Genomic DNA, 26,825 nt, shown 5'->3' on the forward strand with positions numbered 1-26,825 from the left:
ATAATAATTTAAGAAAAAATTGTTTTTAATATTACCAAAAAAATAATTTTCTTCATTCCTGCTTTCATGCAAATTAATTTGTGAGCGACTATTAATTTTTAGTACCCATCTAGAGATTTCATTTAAGTCTTTTCTTTGTGTTTATAATTTTTATTTTATTTTTGTATATAAAAAAAAAGGTTTCGTATTTTTTATTTGATAAAAATTTGTATAGAGAAGAAATGTACTACATTTATTTGAGAAATGAGAATTTATAATATTATATAAATTTTCGAAAATAATCAAAAATTATTTTTAATTTATTCATAAGCTGTTGTTTCATTTGATGGTATTTAAATTTTGTTTAATTGATCCTCCTTAAATCCACAATCAAAGAATTTTGTCTAAGTTTTGAAACCGAAGAACTTAGATTACTACCAAAAATCCTCTTCAGTACATTAAATCCTTAAAATAAAATACCAAAATAAACTAAATATTTTGTATTGTGAGTGAGCCTGTGTAGAGGATGATGAAACTTACATACAGGTTATTTGCACCTGTAGAAATCTGCAGGGCGTCAGATTTAGAATGTTCGGGTCCGAAACTTTGGATACATCAATCCTGGGAGATATCTCGACGGAGAAGCTGTGTGCTTTCTACGTGGTATCTGACCTCGATAGAATTCTATAACTTCATTCGATTTTAATAGCGCCTCTAACCTGGAGACGATTCGTCTTTTGGTGGTAATTTAAATTAACATTCACATTGTATGACAAAAGATCCTTTTCACTTTGAATTTTCATCGTGTTTTTTTCATTCAGGGTTTCAATGGGACTATCATGAGAGTTTCAAATATTTTATTCTACCCAAAAAGTTTGCAAAAGAACTTTTATTCGGTGAATGGTGTCCCAATTTGAGATGACAAGTTACCAACGCCCATCACAGACGAGAGAATGTAAATATATTTTTGTTACTAAATGCCATCATTTGAAAAAAAGTTTCACGTTTAATTTTTCAAATACCAATAATTTGAATAGTTTTATTTTCAGGCTTCAAGTGACGACATTTATTTTAGCTATCGAATTAAATTTATTAAGATCATAACTATTCATATCCAAATCGAAGTTAATCTCCGCAAAATCAGGGGGAAATTTCAAGCTATATGATCTTCCAAAACATATTATAAATCTCATGAAGTATTTGTTCAACACCTGATGTAAAAATTTAGTACTTAATAATATATTTAAAATCGTACAATTGTAAATAAAATTTAGAAATTTTTATAAATTTTAAATGTTAAGTTAGAAAATCATTGTATAAAAAAAATCAGTGCTTATTTGCTTCTTCATAAATAGTAATCAACTTTATTCCAATCAATTAGAACTTAGTTCAAATCACTCAATTTTGTTTTTTCGGTAAAACATTTTAGACAATAACAAAAACAAAGGATTTACTATTTGTCAATTTTACGGGCCACATATTAGCCACAAAAAAACTACGATAACTCACTTTTCATCAAGTAACTATCAAATTTTCGATTTTATTTATTTATTTTAAATTTCGATGGAATACATGAAACTACGAAATCCCGAAATTATGTGTTATTTTACTAAATTTTTTGTAGAAATTTGTTAAAGGATTCCAACTTTATTCACACCCAAATTTCTGAAACTATATGGATTCTGATTATAATTCTTTTAATTGCTGGCTCAAAAGTTTCTACGGACACAAAGTCCTAAAAAATAAAAATATCTCGCACTATTAGTTGAGTGAAAAAAGTTTTCTCTTTCAGTTTTATTAACAAAAAGATTATATGCAACAAATTTTGGGATGCAAATTTTTAACTTCCAATTTCCCATTGGAACAACATTAAATGATTGAATGCATTGTTTCTGAGATATGGTTCAAAAACCCATATGAAGAGAATTCATTCGTAGATGAAGAAAAAATAAGGTGAATAGACTCTAGGGATCTTTTTTTTTTCTCCCAACAATATTATTAATACCAAATTTCGATTCATTTTTCCATTCATTTTCGATTACGGAGGAGAGTTTTCTATCAATCAGTTCATTATTCGCAATCCGCAATACCCACGAACTCGTATAACAAGGACGTAAAACTCCTGTGCCAAGCTATAAGCGCCTTTGGCTGAATTTACTGCGTCTATCTGGGCGGGATCTAATCATCGGTCGTTGCGTACTTTGTACTGCGCATCGGGCTGTCTTTTCCTCGAACGAGAGAGAAAGCGATGTTTTTACATTGAAACCCTTTCAATTGATTGAAAACAATAGGCAGCCTGATGCGCAGTACAAAGTACGCAACGACCGAGGACTAGCCCTCGCCCACATAGGCGCCGTTTTTCCTCTCCACTCGAGTTTCTGTTATGTGAGTTCGTGACTTTACCACATTAATTACTCGGCATGAATTATTTACATAAATAAGTCATGTTCAAAGTGTTATCCTAAATAATTAATTGGAAAACGAATAAACTATTTTAAAATAATAATTTTTCTAATTTATTATTATTAAACGGATTACTTGTGAATGTTTTTTGTACCTATTATTAATATATGTAGACTGAATTTGAATAATTAATTGCATAATATTACATATATTAATTAAAAATATATTCAACATAAATTTCTTAAATAAATTGTAATATTCTAAATATAAAAAATAGTCGTTTATTTACCCTAAATCCTAATAATACATAAAATGATATCATATTTCAAAAAAAATCTAACGACAAATTTAGGAAAGATTGGTAAATAATCATCGGCCACATATAAAAATGACAGTTATTACAAAAATTTAAAGATTACAAGGAAAAAATATTTTTAAGTTAAATTAACAATTATATGTATAAAAATTAAAAAAATTATTTAAATAAATAAATTTCATATAAAATAACCGAAATAAAATAAAAACTTAAATCCTGTAACATTTTTAGATTCACTGCTTCTTTAGCAACATGGCAGCCAGATCACACGTGCAGGGCAATAGCGTCTCCGAAAGACGATTAAGGCCTATTTACGGTAAATTAATATTTTACAATTTATGTTTATATTCAATTACAGTGTAAAGAAAATTTTCATTTAATTATTTTTAAATATTTGTGTTTTTTTGTGATATTTTTCTAGATTGGTTAGATGGTGGGCACAATAAAAAGGCTTTACAAGAAGCCGATAAAGTATTACGAAAAACTGCAAATTTACAATGTGCACGTGCATTAAAAGCATTAGCCTTATTACGTTTAGGAAAAGAGTCAGAATGTACAGCAATACTTGATGTTCTGGCTGCCGAAAAACCTTCTGATGATCCTACTTTACAAGCAATGACAATCTGCTATCGTGAATTAAACCAATGTTAGTAATCAACAAATCAACAATATTTTTATAAGTATTATACAAATTTTTATCAATTATCATTAATCGTTTCATCAAATTTCATACAATATCTTATGTAATTAAACAAATAGAAGTGTTCTGAGACATTTTCGAGGTATCACAGTGACTATATTGTTTAATTTTTCGGTAAATTGTACTTTGGATTTTGAAAGTATTTGTAAGCTAGTTAACAAATTCTATATTGTTAACTTGGCTAAAAAATACGAGATTTCGATATCCTAGTAGAAGTTGACAGAGTGACAGACAGTTATGGTTATGAAAAAGTACAGGGTGCGCCATTATTTATCTAGGTAATGTAAACATTGAATACCTTTGACATTTTTCAATCGATTGAGTGGATTAGACATGTTTTTGAAACATTCAGTACGAAATAGGAACACTGTACTTTGAACATAGTCGTTCATATCGTCGAAAATATCTTGGCCAACAGGCACCGCCTGACAACACTATTCGTTGTTTGGGGACAAATTTTGTTAAGCACGGGGCAATGAAAGGTCGTCAATATGCTGTTCATCAATACCAAGGAACCTCAATCTCATACACAGAAATCGGTTGTTTTTTTTTTTTTTTTTTTCAAAGTTATTCAATGTTTACTTACCGACATAAAAGGTGGTACACCCTTTATAACTTCTGGATATCTGAGCCTTTTCCAGACTTGGAAAACTTTACATTTACCCTTAATTAATTTACAAATACGTAGTAATTACCAGGGTTCGAAAATATCCTATATTTATTATAAATATCAAAATATCGAATATTTTTTATATATATCCAATATATATCAAAATTTTGATATTTAAAAAAAACACTAAAATGTTTAGAATGTTTTGTTTATTAAGGTACTTAAAATTAGACAAATGAAACCAAAACATAAAATATTGTTCTCGATCAGGCAAAAACAACTAAAAATCATAAAATTTTATAAATAAAACTCATAAAACAATTTTATAAATTCTATTCAGTCAATGGTCATACCTACACTTAGGTAACAAAACAATAAACATTACAAATAATAACTCTAGAGTGTAATCAGTCTTTTACTTATCAAATCAGTCATCAGTCATTCGTAATAAACTGTTAATTATCAAATAAAAAAAAATGTCGTATTCATAATTGTGCTTGGTTTGACTGCAAAGAAGATAAAGATAGATCATCTTCCGATTCTTACTTAAACTTACTCTTGCGTAACGAACTTTTTCTAACACGGCACGATTAGATCTTAGTATTAGTATGTTTTAATTCTACTCCAATCCCATGAAAATTTGGGAAGAAGAAATACAGTAAAAATCGCCAAAAATTACTAAATAATATTAAAATTTTTTAATATCATTTTTGTATTGATATATATCATTCAAATTCATGTGATATATATCGGATATATATCAGATATATATCATCATATATATCCATTGATATATATCCTCGAACCCTGGTAATTACATAATTTGAAACAAAATAAAGATTGCTATCGAGCACTAGAGAAACATCGCTCCAAAATCTCGATTTCAGACGATACCATTGAAAATAATCGATCAATCGTCAAATAAATTGCGTGACTTTAGATTCTAATTACTCTTAAAAATTAAAAAATCAAGTTCTGAGATCGATAGTGCTGATATTTTGTTGTTATCTTAAATTGAAATTTTAATAATAATATTTACAGATAGTCGAGTATGTGATTTATATGAAACGGCAGTTCGGCAGGATCCGACAAATGAAGAATTACATACACATTTATTTATGTCGTATGTACGGGTTTTGGATTACAAACAACAGCAGCAGGCTGCAATGACATTGTATAAATTAAAACCAAAAAATCCATATTATTTTTGGGCAATCATGAGTGTAGTATTACAAGCGACACGTAATCCAAGCAACGATAAGAAAAAAGCAGATTTATTGTTAAGTTTAGCTGAACGTATGGTTGATAAACTCTTAAATGAGAATCGTATTGAAGCTGAACAAGAATTACAATTGTATTTAATGATTTTGAAATTTCAAAATAAAAATGAGGAAGCATTGAAATTATTGGAGAGTCCACTTGGTAGTAAATTGTTAACGGGTGCTTCGACACACGCAAAAATACCTTTTTTAATTAATTTAAAGAGATGGCGGCATTTAAATACGTTATGTTCGAAAATTTTAACTGAAAAGCAAGTATTGTATTAGTGAAAATTTTTCAGAAATATAAGAAAAGCGACTTCAAAATTGTTTCGTAAAGAAAAAAAACGTTGGAAACAATTAATAAAATAATGGACACGTTCAGCAACTTCATCGTTAAGTTACTTACATAGAGATAATAATATCATAGAGCTGTATAGACATAGAAAACGTAATAAGTGAATTCTTAACCGCAGAGAAAGAGACAACTGATATACGTTATTCTCTCTCTGTCTCGCAGCCAATATCTTGTCTGGTCTCTCACTACTGCGATCAACCGTTTGTGCGGCGATTTTCCAGTTCTATAGCTACTTCCAATACCACTCATTTAACTTGTTTGCAATGTTGTCAGATTTCCCGTTAAAACAGTATATCTATCGTGTTTTTATCGTCATATCGTTTTTTCGTAATCTACCGATTTTTATTATTTAGATACCGAAAAAGGCTTGGCCCATCCTCGGCCACTAATCTATGAACCATTTAGAACTGCTTAAGGGCAGCAGGGGTGCTTTTACGCCAACGGACTGAAAGTCGGGGAAGTCATTAAAGAAAGGTTGGTTTAAGTGAGTCCATCTCCTTATGACAAGAGCTGGGTAGTGACAGCGAAGATGAAACATCGTTTCGTCATCCTTGTCACTGTGACACCTCCTACAATGGTCGTGACTCGTGATACACTGTGAGGACCAGACGATCAACGTGCCTTCTCGCCTATCCAGTGTCCTGTAATAGCCGAAACAATTTTGCTATTAAGATCTTCGGAATCCTTTGAAGCTATATTAGATCTACGATTGTATTTACTTTTTTTGAAGTCGCTTAAAATTTGAATAGTAGAATTGTAAGCAAATTTTTAGTAAGTTAAATTATCTTTTTAGCTCAGATTTATGGGACATTTGGAAATATTATTTACAAAGTGTATTCGAATTAATGAAATTAAAAAATTCGGATATAAAAATTGAAAATCATGTTGGCGATTCTTTAACACCCGATGATACACCCGAAAAATGCCATGATTTTATTTGTACATTATTAGAATGTTCTGACTCTGGTAAAATTCGTATTTAAAAAAAATATTTTTTTCAGTATTTTTATTTTGAAATGTGGCTACATTTTAGGTCGGAAGGTACGTGGACCATGGTTAGCTAGATTGGAATTGTATATAATGATGGAAGAACATAATTGTAATCCGAATGAATTGTTAGGTGATTATTTAGAATTGTTGGTTGAATATTTTAGAAAGTTTGGTGATAAACCTTGTTGTGTTTACGATATGAAAATTTATATAAAACATTTACCGATCTCAAGGCGAAGTGATTTATCGTCGAAGTTATTAAAAGACGTGGGAATCAATTCGACAACTCTACCACAGTCTGTAAGTTATTCAAAAATCTATGAACCATTAATACCTTTTTAGCGATAATCTACCCCTGGTGGCGTATAGACCTTTTTCACATTTTTTTTTCTTTTTTTTTTAAATGAAAGTAAAAGTCTTGATAAATGGGCTAATTTTTCCCCCCGATTTTTTGGAGCCATATGACCGAGAAAACAGACAATGAAAATCATTAAAATTCCAATTGGCGAAAACGATACGGAAACACACGAAGGTCTGTTGTCAGACGTCATTTAAATTTGATAGTAATGATATATTAATACGACTGTTGACACTTTTTTATTGTCATTGCCTGTCGGATTGACATCAAAGATCACGTGTGCGGTGGAGCTAAAAAAAAATCGTTTTAAATTATTTCAAATATTGTGACTTTTTAACAATTTTTTTGATAGTGTTTTTATTGTTAAAAATGCGTAATTTTCGATTTACAGGCTCTACTCGACCTATATTTTCATAAAAAATTAACAAAAAGCAAAATTTCTGTTTTTATGAAAAAGATCTATTGTATGAATGGACCCCATTTGTAAATACACCTTTAAAGACATGTTTTTATATAGCATACCTGTGATTTTCGTATGTTTCAGAAAGAGCAAATGTTACGTCACATATCATCACTCGAATTATCACGATTATGTGGAGCACATGAAAATTTAGGTAAAACGCATCTAGTAGCATTTGTAACCGCACTTGCATTACATTATCAACATGGTTCGAATACATATGAAGAATTATTACCAACAGATGTTGGTCCAGCCGCTTCGTATGCCATACTCAGTGCACACGTATTATACGATATATCAGTGCGTGAACAATCATCGACTCCATTAATTTTAGCAATAACAATATTAGAGAATCTATTAAACGCTAGTCCAGCCAATCATCATGCCAAATTATTGTGTGTACGATTATATCATTGTTTGGGTGCTGGATATGCAGCTGAACAAGTGTATGATACGTTAGATATTAAACATATTCAATTGGATTCGGTGGGGTATTTACATTGTGCACAGTTACCAGTGGTTGGCCCATTATTCGTGAATTCACATTTATGTAATAGTACTTGTACATTTTTCAGTGTAAATTATAAGGACGTAAGTTTTTTTTTTTTTAATAAAACAATGTCATAATTATCCGATGAGAACTCCTAACTTTTATCTTTATACGAATGGGTCAATGTCCGGAGATCGACCTGGTGCTGAAGTTTATGGACTAACAAGGGAATCGATTCATCAATAAAAAATTTTCACAATGCTGAGAGATGCCTAAGGCTACAGTGCGGCACATATCAGCTTCTTCTCAGATAGTCAGGCCGCTTTTCAGGCCTTTAAGACGTCAAGATTCCAATCGAGGATAGTCTATGAATACTTCGAGGAACTGAATTGCCTGGCACTGAATAACATAGTCAGGCTGATCTGAATAGGGCTTTTCATTTTAAAATCACGATTCACATTTGTTTCGTACTAAATGATTTATAACCAATGTGATAAAATGAATAACAAATATCTTCTATCTTAGTCCTACTTATTGCTGTCAGTACGAAAAAATAAACTCTGCACTTGCGCTTATGACATGATGAAAAGGCCTATACCGGGCCACTCTGGCGTAAAGAGAATGAAACAGTGGACTCATTGTTACGAGTGAGATCATCTCAAATGCCGATGTCATGTGAACCTGTCATTTCTATAGCAAGATGTTCCTTAATTAACCGAATGGTTTCGCCATGATTTTGTTTTACGCAAAAACACATAAAATGGTCTTCTTTCGATTCGTTTTTCCAAAGATGGGATCTACGTTATGACATTGTTTAAATCTATTGTTAAAATTTAATTCAACGTAATTTTAAAACTTCGGTTAACATTTGCGTATAATTTTTTTCAGACAGCTGATTACTTAACATTTTCATACAAATTCGGATCGTTTTTAAAATTAGAAGAATTATTAGATTTTCGAGAGCGATTAAATAATAGTTCACATCGTTACATTGTTTTCACAGAAAAGAAATTTCTCGATTTAATAACATGTGCAAATTTACAAAGTGTACAAAATTTAGAATTTAATTTTACAAACGATGTCAGTGATTACAACATTATTCGGTTGGTTGCAAAAAACAATTCGAAAAATTTACGTAATTAAAAGATGATTTTTCATTTTAGTGATAACCGTGATTTAAAAGCAATTGTTGCATGGGATCCAATCACTTTAACGGATGAAGTAGATAAGGAAAATCAAACTATATTTGAACAGGACAAAGAAGTGATACGATTACGAACCGCACTATATTATTATATTTTATCATTATTAAAAGTGTCATCAGCAAAGGAGGAAGAACGTAAAGAGGCTCTTGAACGTGTTCAAAATTATAAGAAAAATTATGAAAATGTATTATTAACAATCGAAAATGCTAATCATAAACCAATTACAATGGTAATTTATTTTTACAGACAACAAAATCATTTGTCATTCCTCAAAAGTGACTCACTTAGAAAAGTTCAACTAAAATTCAGTTCATTTCATTCAGGTCGGTACGGAGGAATCTGTTTCGTAACATCAGCCAGTTTGATATCAATCACTAATATCCTGGTTTTTTGTTTGAATTTGGAAATGCGTTTCATAAATGGCTGCATTTACAGGACTAAATTTATATGGAGGAGGGAAGGGGGTTACCTGATTTAATGACTAGATGAGTTATTGAGGTAATCGCGGATAATCTTTGCAAAATATAGGGTTTGGGGTGATACCGTAGGAAATACTGTACTAATCATCAAGTGACGAGAAAACAATTGAAAAGGATGGTGGGGCGCTTGACAAGACATATCGTCCAAAGAGATATTTTCCAAAATCCCATATGAAGAGCGATTTCTCGGATCGATTTCAGGCAATTGTTTAGAAATAGTCTAATAGTTAAATGAACTGGATTTTCGTGACTTTTGGACCCTAAAAAAAATCAAGAAGCTTTTTTAATTAAACTAAAAATAATTTTTAGATGCGTGTAGCTGGTCATTTTCCATCTAGATTACATTCACAACTTCAAGTACCTTATAGAGATATTTTAGAAATTTTTGTTGAATTAATTTGTTCGTTAGAAAGTCCTATTGATGATAACAATTTAACAATTGTTGAAAATATTGTACGCCAAGCAGAAAAAATTGAACTACGAATAAAATATGTTACCGATGATATATGTAAAAAGATTAAGGAGCATACCAACTCAGAGGATTATCATTTACAAAAACGTACTGTTACAGAGTCAGTTTTAAACACGATAGAGGTAATTATGTTTATTGTCTTCTCAGTTCTTTCAAAAAAAGAACGACTGATCTGTGTACCGGGCCACTACGATGTTAAAGGGATCGAGGAAGCGGACGAGAGGGATCGTCTCAAACGCTTCTTACACCCGAATCCGAGTCTGTCATTCCCGTTGTGTTAATAATCACAGCTAGACCATTTAACTGTTTCCCATTGCTATGATTCTAATAAACTTTTCGATTTTTATTTTCCAGCTAACTTGTATCCTAACATTCTTATGTGCTTCATGTTGCAACAAACCAAGTCAAGGTAAAAAAACAAAGAAAAAAGGTGCTCCAACATCGTCGGCAACAACCATCTCGCAACAATTAAAAATATTAATCAAAACAATGAAATCACATATTGAACAATTCGACGAAGCATTAAAATCATGGTGGACAACAAATGAGAACACCGCAACATTAACGGAACGCTTAAACGCATTAAATTTATCGGATTGTTCTGAGTTAACAATTTTATCAAAATTAAGTTATAGTCATACAGCTTTGGTAAATAATTTACATACGATACTCAAAGAGAAATTAAAAATTTTAAATGCGTATTCATGAAACTAAATCACACACAAACATTATTAATTTGTATTAAGTTTTGTCTTAAAAATATTAAGTTATGTCAAGACTAAAAAATATGAAACAAATCTGGAAAAAAAGAACATAATTGTAAAAAATACATTTAGATTGATTTATTAAAATATTTTTTATTCATAAAAATGAAATTATTTTCTTTTTATTTTTAGATATAATTGTCCCCTGTTTTGCTTTTACTACGACAATATTGTAAACAAAATTCCTTTAGAAACCCATTCTTGAATTTCTATAAATGAGTTCAATTTAAATGTTTTGCTCACAATTTCATTACTTATTTCGAAATTGGTCCATCCTGATCATTCTAAAATATCATATAATTAATACAAGTGGGCTTTTTTTTAATTTTCAAATGAATAATTATAGTAATATTTTGTTAAAAATGTAGGTTCTGTTTGATATTCCTGAAATCGATGTAAAGGATAAAAGATAAAGGTAGGTATAATATTGAATATTAATAATTAAACCAGAAAAATTGATAAAAACAATATTTTATTATATATATTTATTTGTACATTCCTTGTAGAAATAAATCTGTTCTGGAAGTCAGAATATTTAATTTGAAATTCAGAAAAAGAATATGTAAAGTAAAACTATCTCTGAAAATAACAAATAAATTATTAATCAATCATTTAATGACAGTAAATGGTAATTGATTGAGACTCTTTCGGAAGAAATATTCTGACTTCCAGAACAGATTTATATTGCACAAGGGATACTTCACCCAAAATAAATATGAATGAATAATAATGGTTATTTTAAACAGTATAAAATTATTTTTCGGGATAACGTTTTCATTTTTTCTAAATTTTCAATAATTTTATCCTGAATTTTTTTTAACAGTTCTTTGTTAAATTTTATTTTTAATTTCCTTGGTGGAAAAAATATTTGAAAAAAAGATAAGTCTTAGGAAACTCTGAAAAAGTCTTAGAAACTTTAAAAAAATATTAAGAACTCTGAATTAGACTAGTACGAAAACGTTGAGAAATTCAGTTCCTAAGACTTTTTCATAATTGCTTATTCTTTCGTCAAATATTTTTTCCACCAGGGTTTGTTGAACATGTTCTCCTAATATAAATATTTAAAAAAAAATTCATGAATAATTTTATAACATTTTGCAACAAGAGCATTAATTAAATAACGGCGATGTTATTTTTTTACAAATTTGTTTCTACTTTTTATCGACTGTGAATACGTTTATGTCGAACTAAATTAATTTGCCAAGTAAATGTTTTATTACAAACATCACATGAAAATGGTTTCTCTCCGGTGTGAATACGTTTATGTGTAACTAAATGCGATGATGTAGTAAATCTTTTATTACAAACATCACATGGAAATGGTTTTTCTCCGCTGTGAATACGTTTATGTGAAATTAAATTACTTTTCTCATTAAATGTTTTATTACAAACATCACATGAAAATGGTTTTTCTCCGCTGTGAATACGTTTATGTGTAACTAAATGCGATGATGAAGTAAATCTTTTATCACAAATTTCACATGAAAATGGTTTCTCTCCGGTGTGAATACGTTTATGTGAAACTAAATAATGTTGGTGAGTAAATGTTTTATTACAACTTTCACATGAAAATGGTTTCAATGGTTTCGCTCCGGTGTGAATACGTTTATGTCTAACTAAATCACCTTTCTGAGTAAATGTTTTATTACAAATATCACATGAAAATGGTTTCTCTCCGGTGTGAATACGTTTATGTTTAACTAAAACACTTTTATCAGTAAATGTTTTATTACAAACATCACATGAAAATGGTTTTTCTCCGCTGTGAATACGTTTATGTGTAACTAAATGCGATGATGAAGTAAATCTTTTATCACAAATTTCACATGAAAATGGTTTCTCTCCACTATGAATCTTTTTATGTAAAACTAAATGATGTTGTTGAGTAAATGTTTTATTACAACTTTCACATGAAAATGGTTTCTCTCCGGTGTGAATACGTTTATGTCTAACTAAGGAAGTTCGCCGAGTAAATCGTTTATTACAAACATCACATGAAAATGGTTTCTCTCCGGTGTGAATACGTTTATGTGTAGCTAAATTCGATGATGAAGTACATCTTTTATTACAAACATCACATGAAAATGGTTTTTCTCCGGTGTGAATACGTTTATGTAAAACTAAATTACCTTTCTCATTAAATGTTTTATTACAAATATCACATGAAAATGGTTTCCCGCCGGTGTGAATACGTTTATGTTTAACTAAATCACTTTTCTCATTAAATGTTTTATTACAAACATCACATGAAAATGGTTTTTCTCCGGTGTGAATACGTTTATGTCTAACTAAGGAAGTTCGCCGAGTAAATCGTTTATTACAAACATCACATGAAAATGGTTTCTCTCCGCTGTGAATACGTTTATGTTTAACTAAATCACTTTTCTCATTAAATGTTTTATTACAAACATCACATGAAAATGGTTTTTCTCCGATGTGAATACGTTTTTTATGTCTAACTAAATTCGATGATGTAGTACATCTTTTATTACAAACATCACATGAAAATGGCTTTTCTCCGCTGTGAATACGTTTATGTCTAACTAAATTACTTTTCTCATTAAATGTTTTATTACAAATATCACATACAAATGGTTTTTCTTCTAAAACAGTTCCATCTAATATTTCATCTTTAATAATTAGTTCTGTATGTAATTCTTTTTCAAGTTTAATATTTTCATCATTAATTGTGTACAATTGTTTATCATTTTCATCACTCACAGGTTCATGTTTTACACTCACAACACTATCACTGCTGCCTTCTTCTTTTATTTTAATGTGTCCACCTTCCATTAAAATAGTTTCATCTAATATTTCATTTTTAATAATTAGTTCTGTATGTAATTCTTTTTCAACTTTAATATTATCTTTATTAATAAACAAATAATTATTTGTATCAACAAATGAATTATTTGCCATTTTGTTTAATATTTAATATTATTATCACGAAAATTTATTTATCAAAAAGCTTATAAAGTGGTAAATATATGCGTTAGATCGCGAACCTTACAGAAGTCAGGTTGTTTTTCATATATTTAAAATAATTGTAATTGGTTAGTACAACATAATGCGTGGATTGATGCGTTAACGTAGTAAAGCCTTTATACAAATTTACGTAATTTTTTAACATTTAATGTCTTTTTTAATCAAATATTACAATAAAAGGCGAGAGTTGAAGCAATTTTGCCGAAGATTCAAAATGATATAAAGCTGCATCGGTGCGCTAAATGATCAAGCTGTACAAAATGATACGCTTACATCTGCTAAATGCACAAATGCTATTAAGAATCTGAATATTAATGATTTAAAAATTAAATACTTTATTGTCTCAATGTCGCATAAAATGATTGCTTAAATGAAAATAAATTGTTTTAAAATAAAATTGGTGTAGCATAATTAACAAAGAAGAGTGTCAATATGAACTATACGTGAATATCTATAGAAAAAGTAGTACATGAGTATCAGCCTTTATAAATTTTAAAATTTATTTGTTGGAATTGAAAATAATTAATTAAAATTATATTTTGGAAAATTAACAACGACAATAATAAATTATATTTTATAACTAAAGTTAAGAAAAAGAAATTTTAAAATATTTTTAACAATAATAAAATACACTAGCATATAAAAGCAGTAATTATGGGTATATTAATTATAATAGCAATAATTGTGGGTTTTCAAACGCAATCATTTTAATATGAATTAATCGAAATTAATGAATTATTTAAAAATTATATTCTTAATTTAAAAACGCGCTAAACGCCATTGAAAAATATACATTTTTTTGATTAAAAAAAAATAATTTTTTCGAAAAAATGCTCATAAATTAGCAATTTCAAAAAAACTGTCGAGTTTGCGCGTCTTAACAACAAGATGTCGGCACGGCGGCAACAAATTTTATTAGAAAATTTTTTGACAATTCGAACGTCAAACCAAAAGAGAGTTCAATATGTAAAAGAAAAGTAATAATAACTGAATAACTTGTATATAATGTTTATAATTGAACAACTACAATATCATTTTGTGTAATATGAAAGTGTGATATTGTTTAAAAATTTTCAGGTTGACATTTGGATGTCATTAAAGCATAAAGACAATTTTTATTTCAAATGCTGTAGATTTTTTAGGTGTTTGAATGATTATTTAGTGTTAAGTTAATTGATTATTAAAATGGGCGATGTTGATTATGATCTTGACACTACTGGAGGTCTTATGGACGTAAGTTGAAATTTGATAAATGCTATTCTTGGATATTGTAATATCAGAAAAATGGCTGCCAAAATATATATATGATTTCGAAATTATTTGCAGCAAATACAAGCTCTATTAGCACCACCAACAAATGAACAAACTCCCCCGAAAAATGGTAAAGAAACATCGAAACATCCGTACTATAAACGACCTGGAAAAGGACATAATCATGATAGTTGTGATGCTTGTACCGAAGGAGGTGACTTAATATGTTGTGATAAATGTCCAGCAAGTTTTCATTTACAATGCCAGTAGGTTGATTAAAATTTCTTATCGATATTTATACAATAATTTATTATAATTGCATATTTGTTGTCTTAATTTGCATACATTAATAATTGTATTGTTTTAATAATTATTTTTACATTTAGATTATGCTAAGTAATATTTTCATTATTAATTTTTTCAATTATTAAACTTTTTGGTTAAAATACATGTTTCTAGAAAGTTTTTTTTATAAAAACGCGCCAAATATTTATAACTTATTAATTGTGTATATTATCGCATGCATTATGCTTTACCTATTTTTAAATGGAGATTTAAGTGAATTCGTTAGATATCGGTATCTCTTACAGGACCCCAAAAATCTTAACTTAGGTTTTAAAAATTGTAAAATTGTTTAGAGAACATACAGCCATGCTTGGTATGGTATGGAGGTTAGCGGGCCATGCTCGAGCATCGCGCCTCGAAGCAATGGTTCAGAGCACCTAGCCAAATAGACCCTTGTAATCCCCGCTACGCTTTTCAATGGCGATTATAACTAACTGATGTACTGAAACCCAGGATTTGCCTAGCGCTGAGTTTCCTAATTTATTCTGGTTCGACTATGGCCGTACCAAACCATTTCCGTCGCTGCTGTATGAGCGCCGGGCAGTAACAGAGAAAGTGGATCGACTGAGTTTAAACGAATTTCAAAATAAAATTTTTTTTCGCGAGTATCTTAAGAAAAATTATAAAATCGAAAAATTACAAATATCGGGTTCATATGGTGCTTGGTTGCATCGTTTCTGAGATATCGACCAAAATCCCATACAAAAGGCGATTTCTCGAATCGATTTCACGAAATTTATTCGAAAATATCTGTCTTGTAGTGAAATGAAAAAGATTTTCCTGAATTTTGGGTTCTAATTACTCTAGAAAATTGAAAAAATGGATTCAAATTTTTTTAAAAGTATTTATATAATCTCAAATCTCAAATTTTTATTTTCGATATCGTTAAAAGCAATTTTAAGGGTTATTAGCACTCAAATACACGAAAAGTGTGCAGTTTTCGAGATATCACTAGAATTCTACGAGGAAAAAAGCAAAACTCACGTTTATTCCATTTTTTATACGGGATTCAAACTTACCTTATATAAAATACAAAATTATGGAATTCCAAAAGGCGTATAAATATTCCCAGTAAAATTTTGTTCTTTAATTTGAAAACTGGGCCAAAAATTGTACCTTTTAATGATGTTATATCTCAATGTGGCTTCTATAAGTCAAGGTCAAATCCATGATCACTATTACCATGAAGTTGATGATCACCCCCTGTATAATATTCACTGTTGAATTGAAAAAAGTTATAAGGAATTCAAGTGTTTTTTCATGAACTTTTCAGAATAGATTCTTTATTTCAATAAAATTTTACATAATTACACTTTTCAGTGATCCTCCATTAGAAGAAGCTGATATACCACAAGGACAATGGCTCTGTCATATGTGCCGTAAAAATGCCGAAATAAAAGTGAATAAAATTACAAATTCCAATGAAGAATCTGAAAATTCACGAAAACGTTTGCGTAGACAAGCATCCAGTGCGTCAACATCCACACCAGAAGTTACGAACGCTGCTCAAAATGTGTCATCGTCAACGAGTTCTTCACGTTCTCCAAATAAAAAACAAAAACCGAATCCATTGGAAGTTCTTGTTCAAGCTGCGAGTGTACTTAATCCAAAACAATTTGAATTGCCTAAAGCTCTTACAGTACCTTGTCCATTTCCTGGTACTGATAAAAGTAAGTTAAGATGGGTGAAGCGTTTAGATTGCAAAGTAGCTGTATATTTTGACAAAATTTTTTAAATGTTACAGTTGAAATTTTAACGAATCGTAATGGCCGCCGACAACCACCTCGTTCGAATGGTAAACAAGTTAGAAAACCTCATGAATTACAGCCGGGTGGCATTGTACCATTACCCGCACGAACATGTTTTGAATGCGGACGTTCGTGTCGTGTTGCGCCTCTTTTGGCTTGTGATTATTGTCCATTATTTTTTCACCAAGACTGTTTAGATCCACCGCTAACTGCACCTCCCAATGGACGATGGATGTGCCCAAATCATGTAGAACAATATATTGTAAGTTTATTTTATCAAATTTAAATGTAATTGTTTATTTCTTGATTAGATATTATTGTATTCATTCCGAAAATCGAAATCTGTCAGTGGGTATGTATATCGACCTGTCTTGATCATACTTTTGGTGTCCGAAGACCTTCTAATAATTCATCAATTAATTTAATAATTTCGTAACCAGGAAATTATCTAAGGATCGTGTTCGCCACGGCTCGTTAAACTTTATCATGTTTTTTTTATAGGACTCCAAATTAGTGACAACAGTATCGGCTACAGAACGAATTAAATTATGGGATCGTTTCACTGGCCCAATTGATCAAGATGCAATCAAAACAGAATTTATCCGAAAAGCACATTGTAGGAATCCACCATTTCGAATTAAAGTGAATTTGGGTACAAGAAGTCGTGTTAAGGTTCCAGGTCTTGTACGATATCATTACAAACATCCGGTCGATTTACTGCCTAGTTTACGAGATGTTCGTCGTGCTCAATGTGTGCTTCAACGAACAGAAGATCCATTTTATTTTGATAATCGATCCGATGATTTTTATTATGACGAGGTATGTACCTAAAATTTTACAAATTTCCCGCCATATTTAAAAAAAAGTTTTTAAAAGTGCTTTGGAAAAACAAATAAAATTCACTTCAGTCAAAACTGTCATTAAAATAAGATTCTTTAAAATAAGTAATAAGTGTAATTAATTTTCAAGGGGAAAGTTTTCCTTGAGTCAAATTTTTTACTAATGTTTTTGTGAATGTTGTATTTTGTGATTTAGGTGGATGATTTAATGAATTCGGATCGGACAGGTAATTGTCAAAATAATAAAATTGAAACATCGTCACAAGATAGTGGAATTGTTGACTACGAACATGGAATTGACAGCAACAACAGTGCTGATATTAAACAACCACCTTCAACGAATGCTACTCAATGGAATGGCCGTCGATCAAGTAATTGTAGCAATGGTAGCAATGATGATACAAGTTCACAAATTTTAGCTGCACTAGGACATGATATTAAACTTCCTGATGTTGTATCAAATATTAGCCAAGATGGTAAGCGGTAATTTAGTATTCCTCTCTCTATTTATCAGGAAAATTCTAATAAACTATTCATTTTCTTTTTATTATACTATTTTAACAATATTCCATCGTCAAATCGTGGCGCCACGGATATCATAATTATGTCGCAGAGGGAGCATTAGTTACTGAACTTCTGATAAAAAAACATTTTATCATAGAAAATTCCGACGAATTTTTTTTATAAAAACCTTCGACACCAAAAAGTTAAATCCGGCACTATTGCATGGGAATAACTTCCAAAAAATATACATATCTCATAACAATTATAGTTAGTATATCGTAACATGACTAGTAATAATTACCTACGCTTATGGAAATTTTTAGTTACAAATAAGTTTCGTGGGCTTAAAGGATTCGAAATAATTATTACCCTTTGTAGCTTTTCTGATAATTTAAGAGTAGTTTTTGCTGACTTTTGATAACTATTTTTCAGTGGATCGTGAATTGAAACAGCTGGATGATCGATTAGTACGGTTTCTTGCATATCAACGACTGCAACAATTATCCAAATCCGATTTACCCGACATAAATAAACAAAAACCACATAAACATATGCCCTTACCAAGTGAATTATTAACACCAGCCGATATTGAACGAATTTCAAGGGTATTCCTAAGCCCTACTAAATGTAAATCACCTACTCCACCACCGCCACCTCCTGCACCGCCCATTGTACCTACGAATACAACACTATCGTCGGAATCAATTACAACATCAATACAAACCGTAGATTTATCGGATGTGGATACACGTATTCGAGCACGTGCTATTTTATATCCAGTTATTACGAAGAATATTATTGAAACAGTTGAAACGATCGATGAGAAATTATCACAAGCGACAGCAATGCGTTATCGATCGTTGTCGATTGGACGAGGTCCAGCAAATCATGTAGATATTGATCGATATGGTAAATGTAATTTTGTATCAGCCAAGCATGCTGTGATATTTTATGACGAGGTAAGTGTTCAGTTTTTTTCAATAATAATAATAATACAAACGTGGGGTACCGCAAAAGTGTTCCTAACACCTAGACTCAGAGATCCCCTGCTGTCCTCTTTATGAACAACCTGTCACTTGAAGGCGAGACGTCTCCGGGTACGAGGTGCTATTTTAAGCAAATAAAGCTTGTGGGATTCGCCCGAAGCCGTTTATGTACAGTTTGGTCTGCGCAAAGTACCAGTAATCAAGATACTTATGGCTTTAGTCTTGATGAATTTCTGAAAAATCAAGGAAAAATATGATACTGGAATATCGAGAATCGTGAGAAGAATCACGATTAAACAATACAAGAAATTTAAGAATGTACGAGTACCAAAGCAATTTTAAATAAAAAGCTTGATTTCATAGATTTCTCCAAAACTAGTAGGTGTAAATTAAAAAAAAACTATTTAAATTAAAGTTAAAACCTTATAAATTATTGAAAACAAAACAAAACCATTGTGCCTGATTTCAACACTAAATCTAAAATTGCCTTGGTGCCATTGACTTTATAGTTTTAAATAGACTAAGCATCGCCTATCTTTCCGTACAGTGAGAAACGTGCCAAACTCTGAGGTAATTGCTTAGGTCAGCTAGGGATATTTATTTGAAAAAATACATTTATCAAAATAATATAGGGATATTTATCAAAAAAATATACATTGAATGTAGAGACATTTACCAAAAACACATATGTTGAATGTCAAATTTTCATATCACAAAATGTTTTACAATAAAACATCGTGATTTCACTGAACTTTTTCGCATTTTGACTTTAAAAAAAATACTTATCACGTATCACTTTACATTTTTTCTTACGAATCTACAATGATTGGACCTAAGCAATTACCTCAGTTGTTGGCACGCTTAAAATCGTTTGACACTCAGTCTATATAACTCTAAAGTCAATGCTTGGTGCTCGTACTACTTTAATTCAATAAGAAAATAATCAATTTTTATTTTACAGGCAGCACAAAAATACGAATTAATAAATTATTCAGAGCATGGCACTTCTGTAAATAATGTTTTATACACATGTGATTTTTCAACAAAACGGACAAAACAACAATCATTAATTGCTGATATTGTTGAAAAACGTAAAACAGCAAAAATGGCTGCCGATAGTAGTTCCTCATGTAGTTCAACACCAGTGCATAATAATAATAATAATAATCATAATAATATTAGTAGTACAAAATTAACGTGTCGTTGTGGTCATGGTGTACCCCCAGAACTAACTGAAGGATGGGAGGGTACAGCTATTTTATCGCATGGTACGTTATTAAAATTCGGTTGTATATCATTTGTATTTTCAATAACTGATGAAACTGGTGTGTGAATTTAATTTAAAATAATTAGTTTAAAACGAAATGAGCGTGTGGCGTGTGAACCCAACAAAAAAAAACTTCAAGTTTATTTTCTACGATTTGAATATTTCATCTTGTGTGTAAAATATCGCTCAAATTTAAGAGAAAACATAAAAATATTTAAAATAAAAAGAAAATGGTGCATAATATTATTATTAAAAAATGTATGTGAAATCACATTGTATTTTTTTTTTAAATTAATAAAACATACGCTGTCTGTGTTCGTTATTTAATCAAGATACCATCACGGTATGACGTCATTGAATATAGATGTTGCTGCCAACTAATTAACCGTTCAGTTAACAACCTAGCCTTTTTACCAATTTTTTTCGTAAACGCAATGAAACTGTAAAAAGTGGAACTAAATATAAATAGCTAGACTAGGCAAATAATTAAACGTTATCGATTCAAGTTATTTGCTTAGCTGTTTGATTGAATGATTGAATTTCGTTCAAACTGCTAGTTGAAATGCGCCGTTTTCTAAAGAGGCTAGGCTGTCAATTAAACGGCTAATTAAAGTTGGCTGCAACATATACAGTGTGTCCCCGGATAGAGGTAATTATACTTGTAAATTTTCTAATTTTACATTTTAAGAAAAAAAGTCATTCTTTATAAGAAGTTTTGCTTATTTTGAAAAGTATGTAGGAATATTTAAACTTCTAAATAATGTACAGGGTAGCCAAAAATTTGGAATAACTATTTTTATTTTTGGTAAACTACCCTTCTTTTTTATAAGTTGGCGAAATGTTACTAAGAAAAGTTACTAGAAATTAACAATTATGACTCTATACAGTAACAGTAACATTTTGTCAACTTATAAAAAAGAAGGGTAGTTTACCAAAAATAAAAATAGTTATTCCAAATTTTTGGCTACCCTGTACATTATTTAGAAGTTTTAAATATTCCTACATACTTTTCAGAATAAGCAAAACTTCTTATAAAGAATGACTTTTTTTCTTAAAATGCAAAATAAGAAAATTTACAAGTATAGTTACCTCTATCCGGGGACACACTATGTATTACACTGTATCGTGATGATATCTTGATGTTGTTAAATAACGAACAGAGCCATTATTATTAGGGAAACACTACATTAAGGAAAGTCAAGTTTAATAATTTTGTTTTTGTATTTTTAATTAATATCAGTTAACAAATTATTTATAATTCTTCTAAGTAATAAAACAAATGGTTCGACTTATGATATCCAAATTACAGATCCTTGAAACATAAGTTATTGATGGCAACTTCATAATTACTACTTCATTTACCATAATTTTGGTTTGAAACCTAAAATCTAATTTTGAGTTTCGTATTCAATAGGCTTTTACTTGAAAATTAAAAAGCAAAAACTAAGTCGATTTGAATAATTATTTAATTAAGATAATGATACTCATCGAAGTTTTTACTTGGAAGAATTTTATAATATGTATTTTTAAATGAAATTGTTAAAATTGCACAAAAATTCGTTACGTGCAAAATAGATAGCTAGCGCTAATAGGTGACAAATTTAGCAACTTAACACTATATGATCTTTTTATAATTCTATGCAATCCATAAATGCTATTTTAGCCGCTCTGTGGAAAACCAATCAGATGAAATATATAGTATGAACTTGCTAAAGCTACTATCTATGACGTTAGCTTTTGCACGCAAAGAATAAATAAATATCTTTATACTGTAAATATTAATTATTATAATATGTTATTGAAAAAAAAAAAATATTTAACAGAACTGATATATTGATTTTGTTTGTAAAATTTTATGATTGTAATTATTAGTTACTATAATTTATAATCCTGATGTATGTTTCTCAATAAATCAAATGAATTTCTGTATGTATGGAAACAATTTCTCCAGTAATAATTATGGATATTCAATATGAGATGTTTAATTTTTAAATTTCGGTATATTTTTTATAGCTATGCAGTCAAGTGTATCTTTGATGAGTCATTCCAGAAAGAAGGCTGAAAATTTCAAAGGTGTTAGCCAGCGTCACTTCCTTAATCGTAAGCCTATTCCGCATTCACAAAGCTGGGGACTTCGGCACCCAATAGAGTACCAAAGATGTAGCGTCTGTCTTAACTTTGAACTGATTCGATTCCAGAAAGGGCAGAAATAGTTTGATTGATAGATATTCCAAAAATATATAGTCGCTACATCTTTGGCACTCTATTTGAGTCAAAGCCCTCCGCTTTGAAAGCCTTTCTAAAATGACTCTTCAAAACTACACTTGGTCGCAGACCTATTACTTCAAAACTGTAGAAAGATTGATAGTATTATTGCCCGAAAAGTGTGAATAGTAAATGGTTTCTGAATAAAGTGTTTTTACAAATAAAAATATTTGCTTCACAATTGGCGAACGGTTTAAGTCGCTTATGCATTATGAATCTACACTAAATAGGCTTCGTCTAGGCTAAGTAAAAGAATAAACAGTCAAGCAAAACAAATTCTCCTGTCTCGTGTTAACAGCATAAAAACAGATCATTTTAGATGCTCTGTATTTTTAATGTAACGATAGATTATCCTACATCTGTAAAAATTTGGGAATTCCACAAAATAAAACTTTGAACATTTACTAATTCTTATTGGTTATTATATAATTCTTATTGGAGAAATTACGTGAATTGAAATTGTTTTAAACAATTAAACAATATTGTTTGTAATAAACAAAGAAAAAAAATGTCTATAAAAAATTTAACGAAAAATGTCGCCGAAATTGTTTAATTTTAAGGATTGATATTTTTAGTTGTTTTTAAGAAACTTTAATTTTTGTAAATATTAACAAATATCAAAACGAAAATTAATATTTGTGATGAATAATGGCTAAAAAATTGTGCGAAGTACAGAATAATAAATGCCGCACACCAAACTGTTTATTTATTTAAGGTATTTCGATACCAAGAAAATGAAAATGATTCATACGTCGTTTGAGAAAAATTCATATAGATTCTCTATACAGTTAAAGAGAAATTAACAAAATTTTGTTTTTGATGGTTTGAAATCGGAGCTTATAAGCGAACACAGACTTTAATGTAGTAATTAAAAATTTTAATTTTATACTTCGCATAAATTAGCCAATATTCCTTTTATAAAAAAGTGTCAAATTTCGGAAATAAAGGAGTAAATCGTCATGAAGTCAATGGAAGAAATTTCTCTATTAAATTTTTGGAATATATTAAAAAGAAAAAAAAACATCCCGTTTCTGTATATTGAGTTTTATGAACAATTAAAAATGTAATTACTTGATCTCTGTATCATACACGAATTCGTGACGACAATCCCCACTTTTTTATAACATGTTATTTATTTAAAAAAAATTAAAATTTTATCTACATTTTTGTGTACATATAACGCCCACGATAACTTGTAATAATAATTAAGTATAGATATATATATATATATATATATATTTGTGGTTTTACTAAGAAGAATGTGATGATTGTTGATGAAATGATGACTGAGAAAAAGTGAGTTTTATGTTATGTGCCACTGGTTTTTATTTTATTTTTTTTTTAAATCCTAAATATAATAACACTTTATTTTTTAATTATAATTGATTCATCATTGGTCCTGGTCAGAAAATACTTCGCTCAAACAACGCAGTTCTTCTAAATAGGACGTTCTCTCTTTAAATTTAGCACTTATACATTATGTCTTTTTCTTAATACAGAAACAATTTATGAGTGCTTAAGGGTGAGAGAGAGTGTTAAGTTTATCTTTCGCTATTTTACTATGTGCTAGGTTTATAGTTGTGATATCTGAAAATAGATTGCCCGAATGTTGTTGGAATAAGACTGAAATTGAGTAATATTTACTCCTAAGATAGTTGTGCGCTATAAAGTGTTTATTATTATAACTCCAATGATTACAGCTCTCTAAATTTTAACTAGTGAAGTGAGTCTATACATCCAGGTGCACTGCTCTAGTGACGATTGGTGTTGTTCATTGATGAATAAACTAAGAGTAGGGACATAGTTTACTTTAATAGTTATTTACGACACTAGTGAGCTAACAGCATTATTAATGTACGCGTGCGAAATTTGCATAAGTACGTTAATAATGCGTTATCACGTATACCATACAAAACTTTATCTACGCCTCTAAAATGAGAAAATAAACTATAATTATCATTTAAAATTTGTCATTGAGAAAAATAGAAAATTAAAAAAGTTATAGTAACTGAATTTATTACCGCCCTAGTGTGGGAATGAATGCATTATCACACAAGTTCGGTGATGAATTATTTTTCCCACACATACTGGGTGAGAAAAGTACTTCTTTTCTCAAGGACGTAGATAAATTAAGCTTCACGTGTCTTAATTAGTCGAGAAAGACCCAGAATAGCATTTTGCAAAACATAGAAATCAATATTTTAAAAAAATCTTAATTTGCTCATATTTAGAACTAAGCTACAGTTTCGCAAGTGAAATTTATCTGTATATCAAAAATTGTAATTTTCAGGGTGTTACACAATGGATAATCTGTTTTATATCATAAATATTTCGATGATTTTTTGGAAATAGCTATTTTGGGTTTTTTACAATTCTTTGAAATCTTCTTTTATTCTTTTTCTGCAATTTTTTTTAACAATTGTTTGTTTTATTAGGAAGCATCTGATTCTCTTAACAAGGACCTCATACATGATCTGTCTAGATCGAGCAGTTCTTAGTCACGAGAATGGCTCCTTGTTAGATTTATTCGACGATTCCAAAAGTAGCCATAATGATCGAAAATTTTATTTCTTTTAATGAGTTTCTTGTTTTGTTAATTGGCAATTAGACTATTAAAAATTTCATAAACTTTTTTAAATTTTACAAGATCGTGCTTCCAAAACTACTAACAAAACATTCTTTGCTTCGAATAGTTTTTATTCTTAAACAATAGCGATAGATAATTTTGACCATGTACAAGTTTACAATTGAGAAAACTATTTAAATTGTTTTGCATAATATTTTTTCAAAATGTATATTTTTACTTGCAACAAAACAAAAGGATTATCCTATCAAATTTTTCGAATAGTGAGAGTTAATTTTAGGGTAGGATACTCCTTTATTTGTGGAAATAATAATTGTTTTTAACAGTACAATTTATTTTATAACCGATGAATTTAGAAATATAAAATATTATAAGAGATATTTTCTTTCTTTTTTTTCTTTTTCTTTTTTATTTGTACATAATATTTAGATTTTAAAATTATTTATATAGTTTAAAGTTTTTATTAATAAATAAATAAGTAAGTTTATTGTAATAAAAGAAATCGTTAAGGAATAACAACAACAAAAAAAGAAAAGTTAATGGTCATCAAAAAGTATTTATTATGTTATGTTTTTTAGACCCAGTGTAATTAGATTAAAAATAAGGTAGACAAAACATCAAAAAGATTTCGACTTAGTTAGATTTTTGTGGAAATATTTATTTTAATGTCTTCTAAAATGTCCTGAAAAGATCTTTCATTTTTTTTAGAGAATGGAAAAGGTAATTTTCAACCAGTATCTCGCAACAAATATACTTTATTTGAATCAACTTTTCAAGGAAAATAAAAATGATAAATATTGTGGGTTACCAAATTCTACATAGTTCCAAGTGAAATAAATCCAAAAATTTTGTCTTTCTTCCAAATTAAAAATATCTGAGATCCCTAAAAGCAAACCAAACCTACACGTTTACAGTTGAAAATGAGACTTTCCAGTAGATTTTAAATGACACATCACAAAAATATTTCTACAAAAATCTAACTTGAACGGTTTTTTAGAAAATTAAAATCTAATTTTCCTGGGCCATTACACCATTGCGTGCATCTAGCGTTATTTTTTATTTTTCTTTCATACAAATTTGGAAGTTGAAATGCATTTACTTAAAATAGTTTAATACGATGTAGGCCATCTTATTTTATCCGCGAATCACGAAGAAAATTATTTGTGATCTGCCTGGAAAATTAAGAACAACTTTTTGTCTTAGATTAA

At 29.6% G+C, this 26,825-nt stretch overlaps 2 protein-coding genes across 2 annotated transcripts; both read left to right on the forward strand.

The window, feature by feature from the left end:
- Nucleotides 1-2,900: 2,900 nt before the first annotated feature.
- LOC123300664 (phagocyte signaling-impaired protein) lies at nt 2,901-10,852 on the forward strand. Its single transcript, XM_044883271.1, has 10 exons — nt 2,901-3,014; nt 3,120-3,344; nt 5,050-5,539; nt 6,419-6,591; nt 6,659-6,915; nt 7,518-8,024; nt 8,812-9,026; nt 9,087-9,357; nt 9,917-10,201; nt 10,434-10,852. The coding sequence occupies exons 1-10, from the start codon at nt 2,951-2,953 to the stop codon at nt 10,785-10,787; spliced, it is 2,841 nt and encodes a 946-aa protein (XP_044739206.1). The 5' UTR covers nt 2,901-2,950; the 3' UTR covers nt 10,788-10,852.
- A 3,850-nt stretch (nt 10,853-14,702) lies between these two features.
- LOC123299795 (PHD finger protein 12) lies at nt 14,703-21,424 on the forward strand. The gene is made up of 9 exons (XM_044882153.1): nt 14,703-14,805; nt 14,906-15,061; nt 15,155-15,345; nt 16,745-17,094; nt 17,169-17,434; nt 17,674-17,991; nt 18,208-18,487; nt 18,948-19,474; nt 20,463-21,424. The coding sequence occupies exons 2-9, from the start codon at nt 15,014-15,016 to the stop codon at nt 20,832-20,834; spliced, it is 2,352 nt and encodes a 783-aa protein (XP_044738088.1). The 5' UTR covers nt 14,703-14,805; nt 14,906-15,013; the 3' UTR covers nt 20,835-21,424.
- Nucleotides 21,425-26,825: the final 5,401 nt, after the last annotated feature.

Source organism: Chrysoperla carnea, chromosome 5 (assembly GCF_905475395.1).
Source record: "Chrysoperla carnea chromosome 5, inChrCarn1.1, whole genome shotgun sequence".
Classification (NCBI taxonomy): Eukaryota; Metazoa; Arthropoda; class Insecta; order Neuroptera; family Chrysopidae; genus Chrysoperla; species Chrysoperla carnea.

Bases quoted from the DNA above. Each gene is read 5' to 3' on its own strand.
- LOC123300664 (XM_044883271.1), top strand. From the start codon at position 2,951: ATGGCAGCCAGATCACACGTGCAGGGCAATAGCGTCTCCGAAAGACGA. The intron at 3,015-3,119 runs GTAAATTAATAT...ATATTTTTCTAG, and splicing joins ACGATTAAGGCCTATTTACG to ATTGGTTAGATGGTGGGCAC. The intron at 6,916-7,517 runs GTAAGTTATTCA...CGTATGTTTCAG, and splicing joins CGACAACTCTACCACAGTCT to AAAGAGCAAATGTTACGTCA.
- LOC123299795 (XM_044882153.1), top strand. From the start codon at position 15,014: ATGGGCGATGTTGATTATGATCTTGACACTACTGGAGGTCTTATGGAC. The intron at 15,062-15,154 runs GTAAGTTGAAAT...AATTATTTGCAG, and splicing joins CTACTGGAGGTCTTATGGAC to CAAATACAAGCTCTATTAGC. The intron at 19,475-20,462 runs GTAAGTGTTCAG...TTTATTTTACAG, and splicing joins CTGTGATATTTTATGACGAG to GCAGCACAAAAATACGAATT.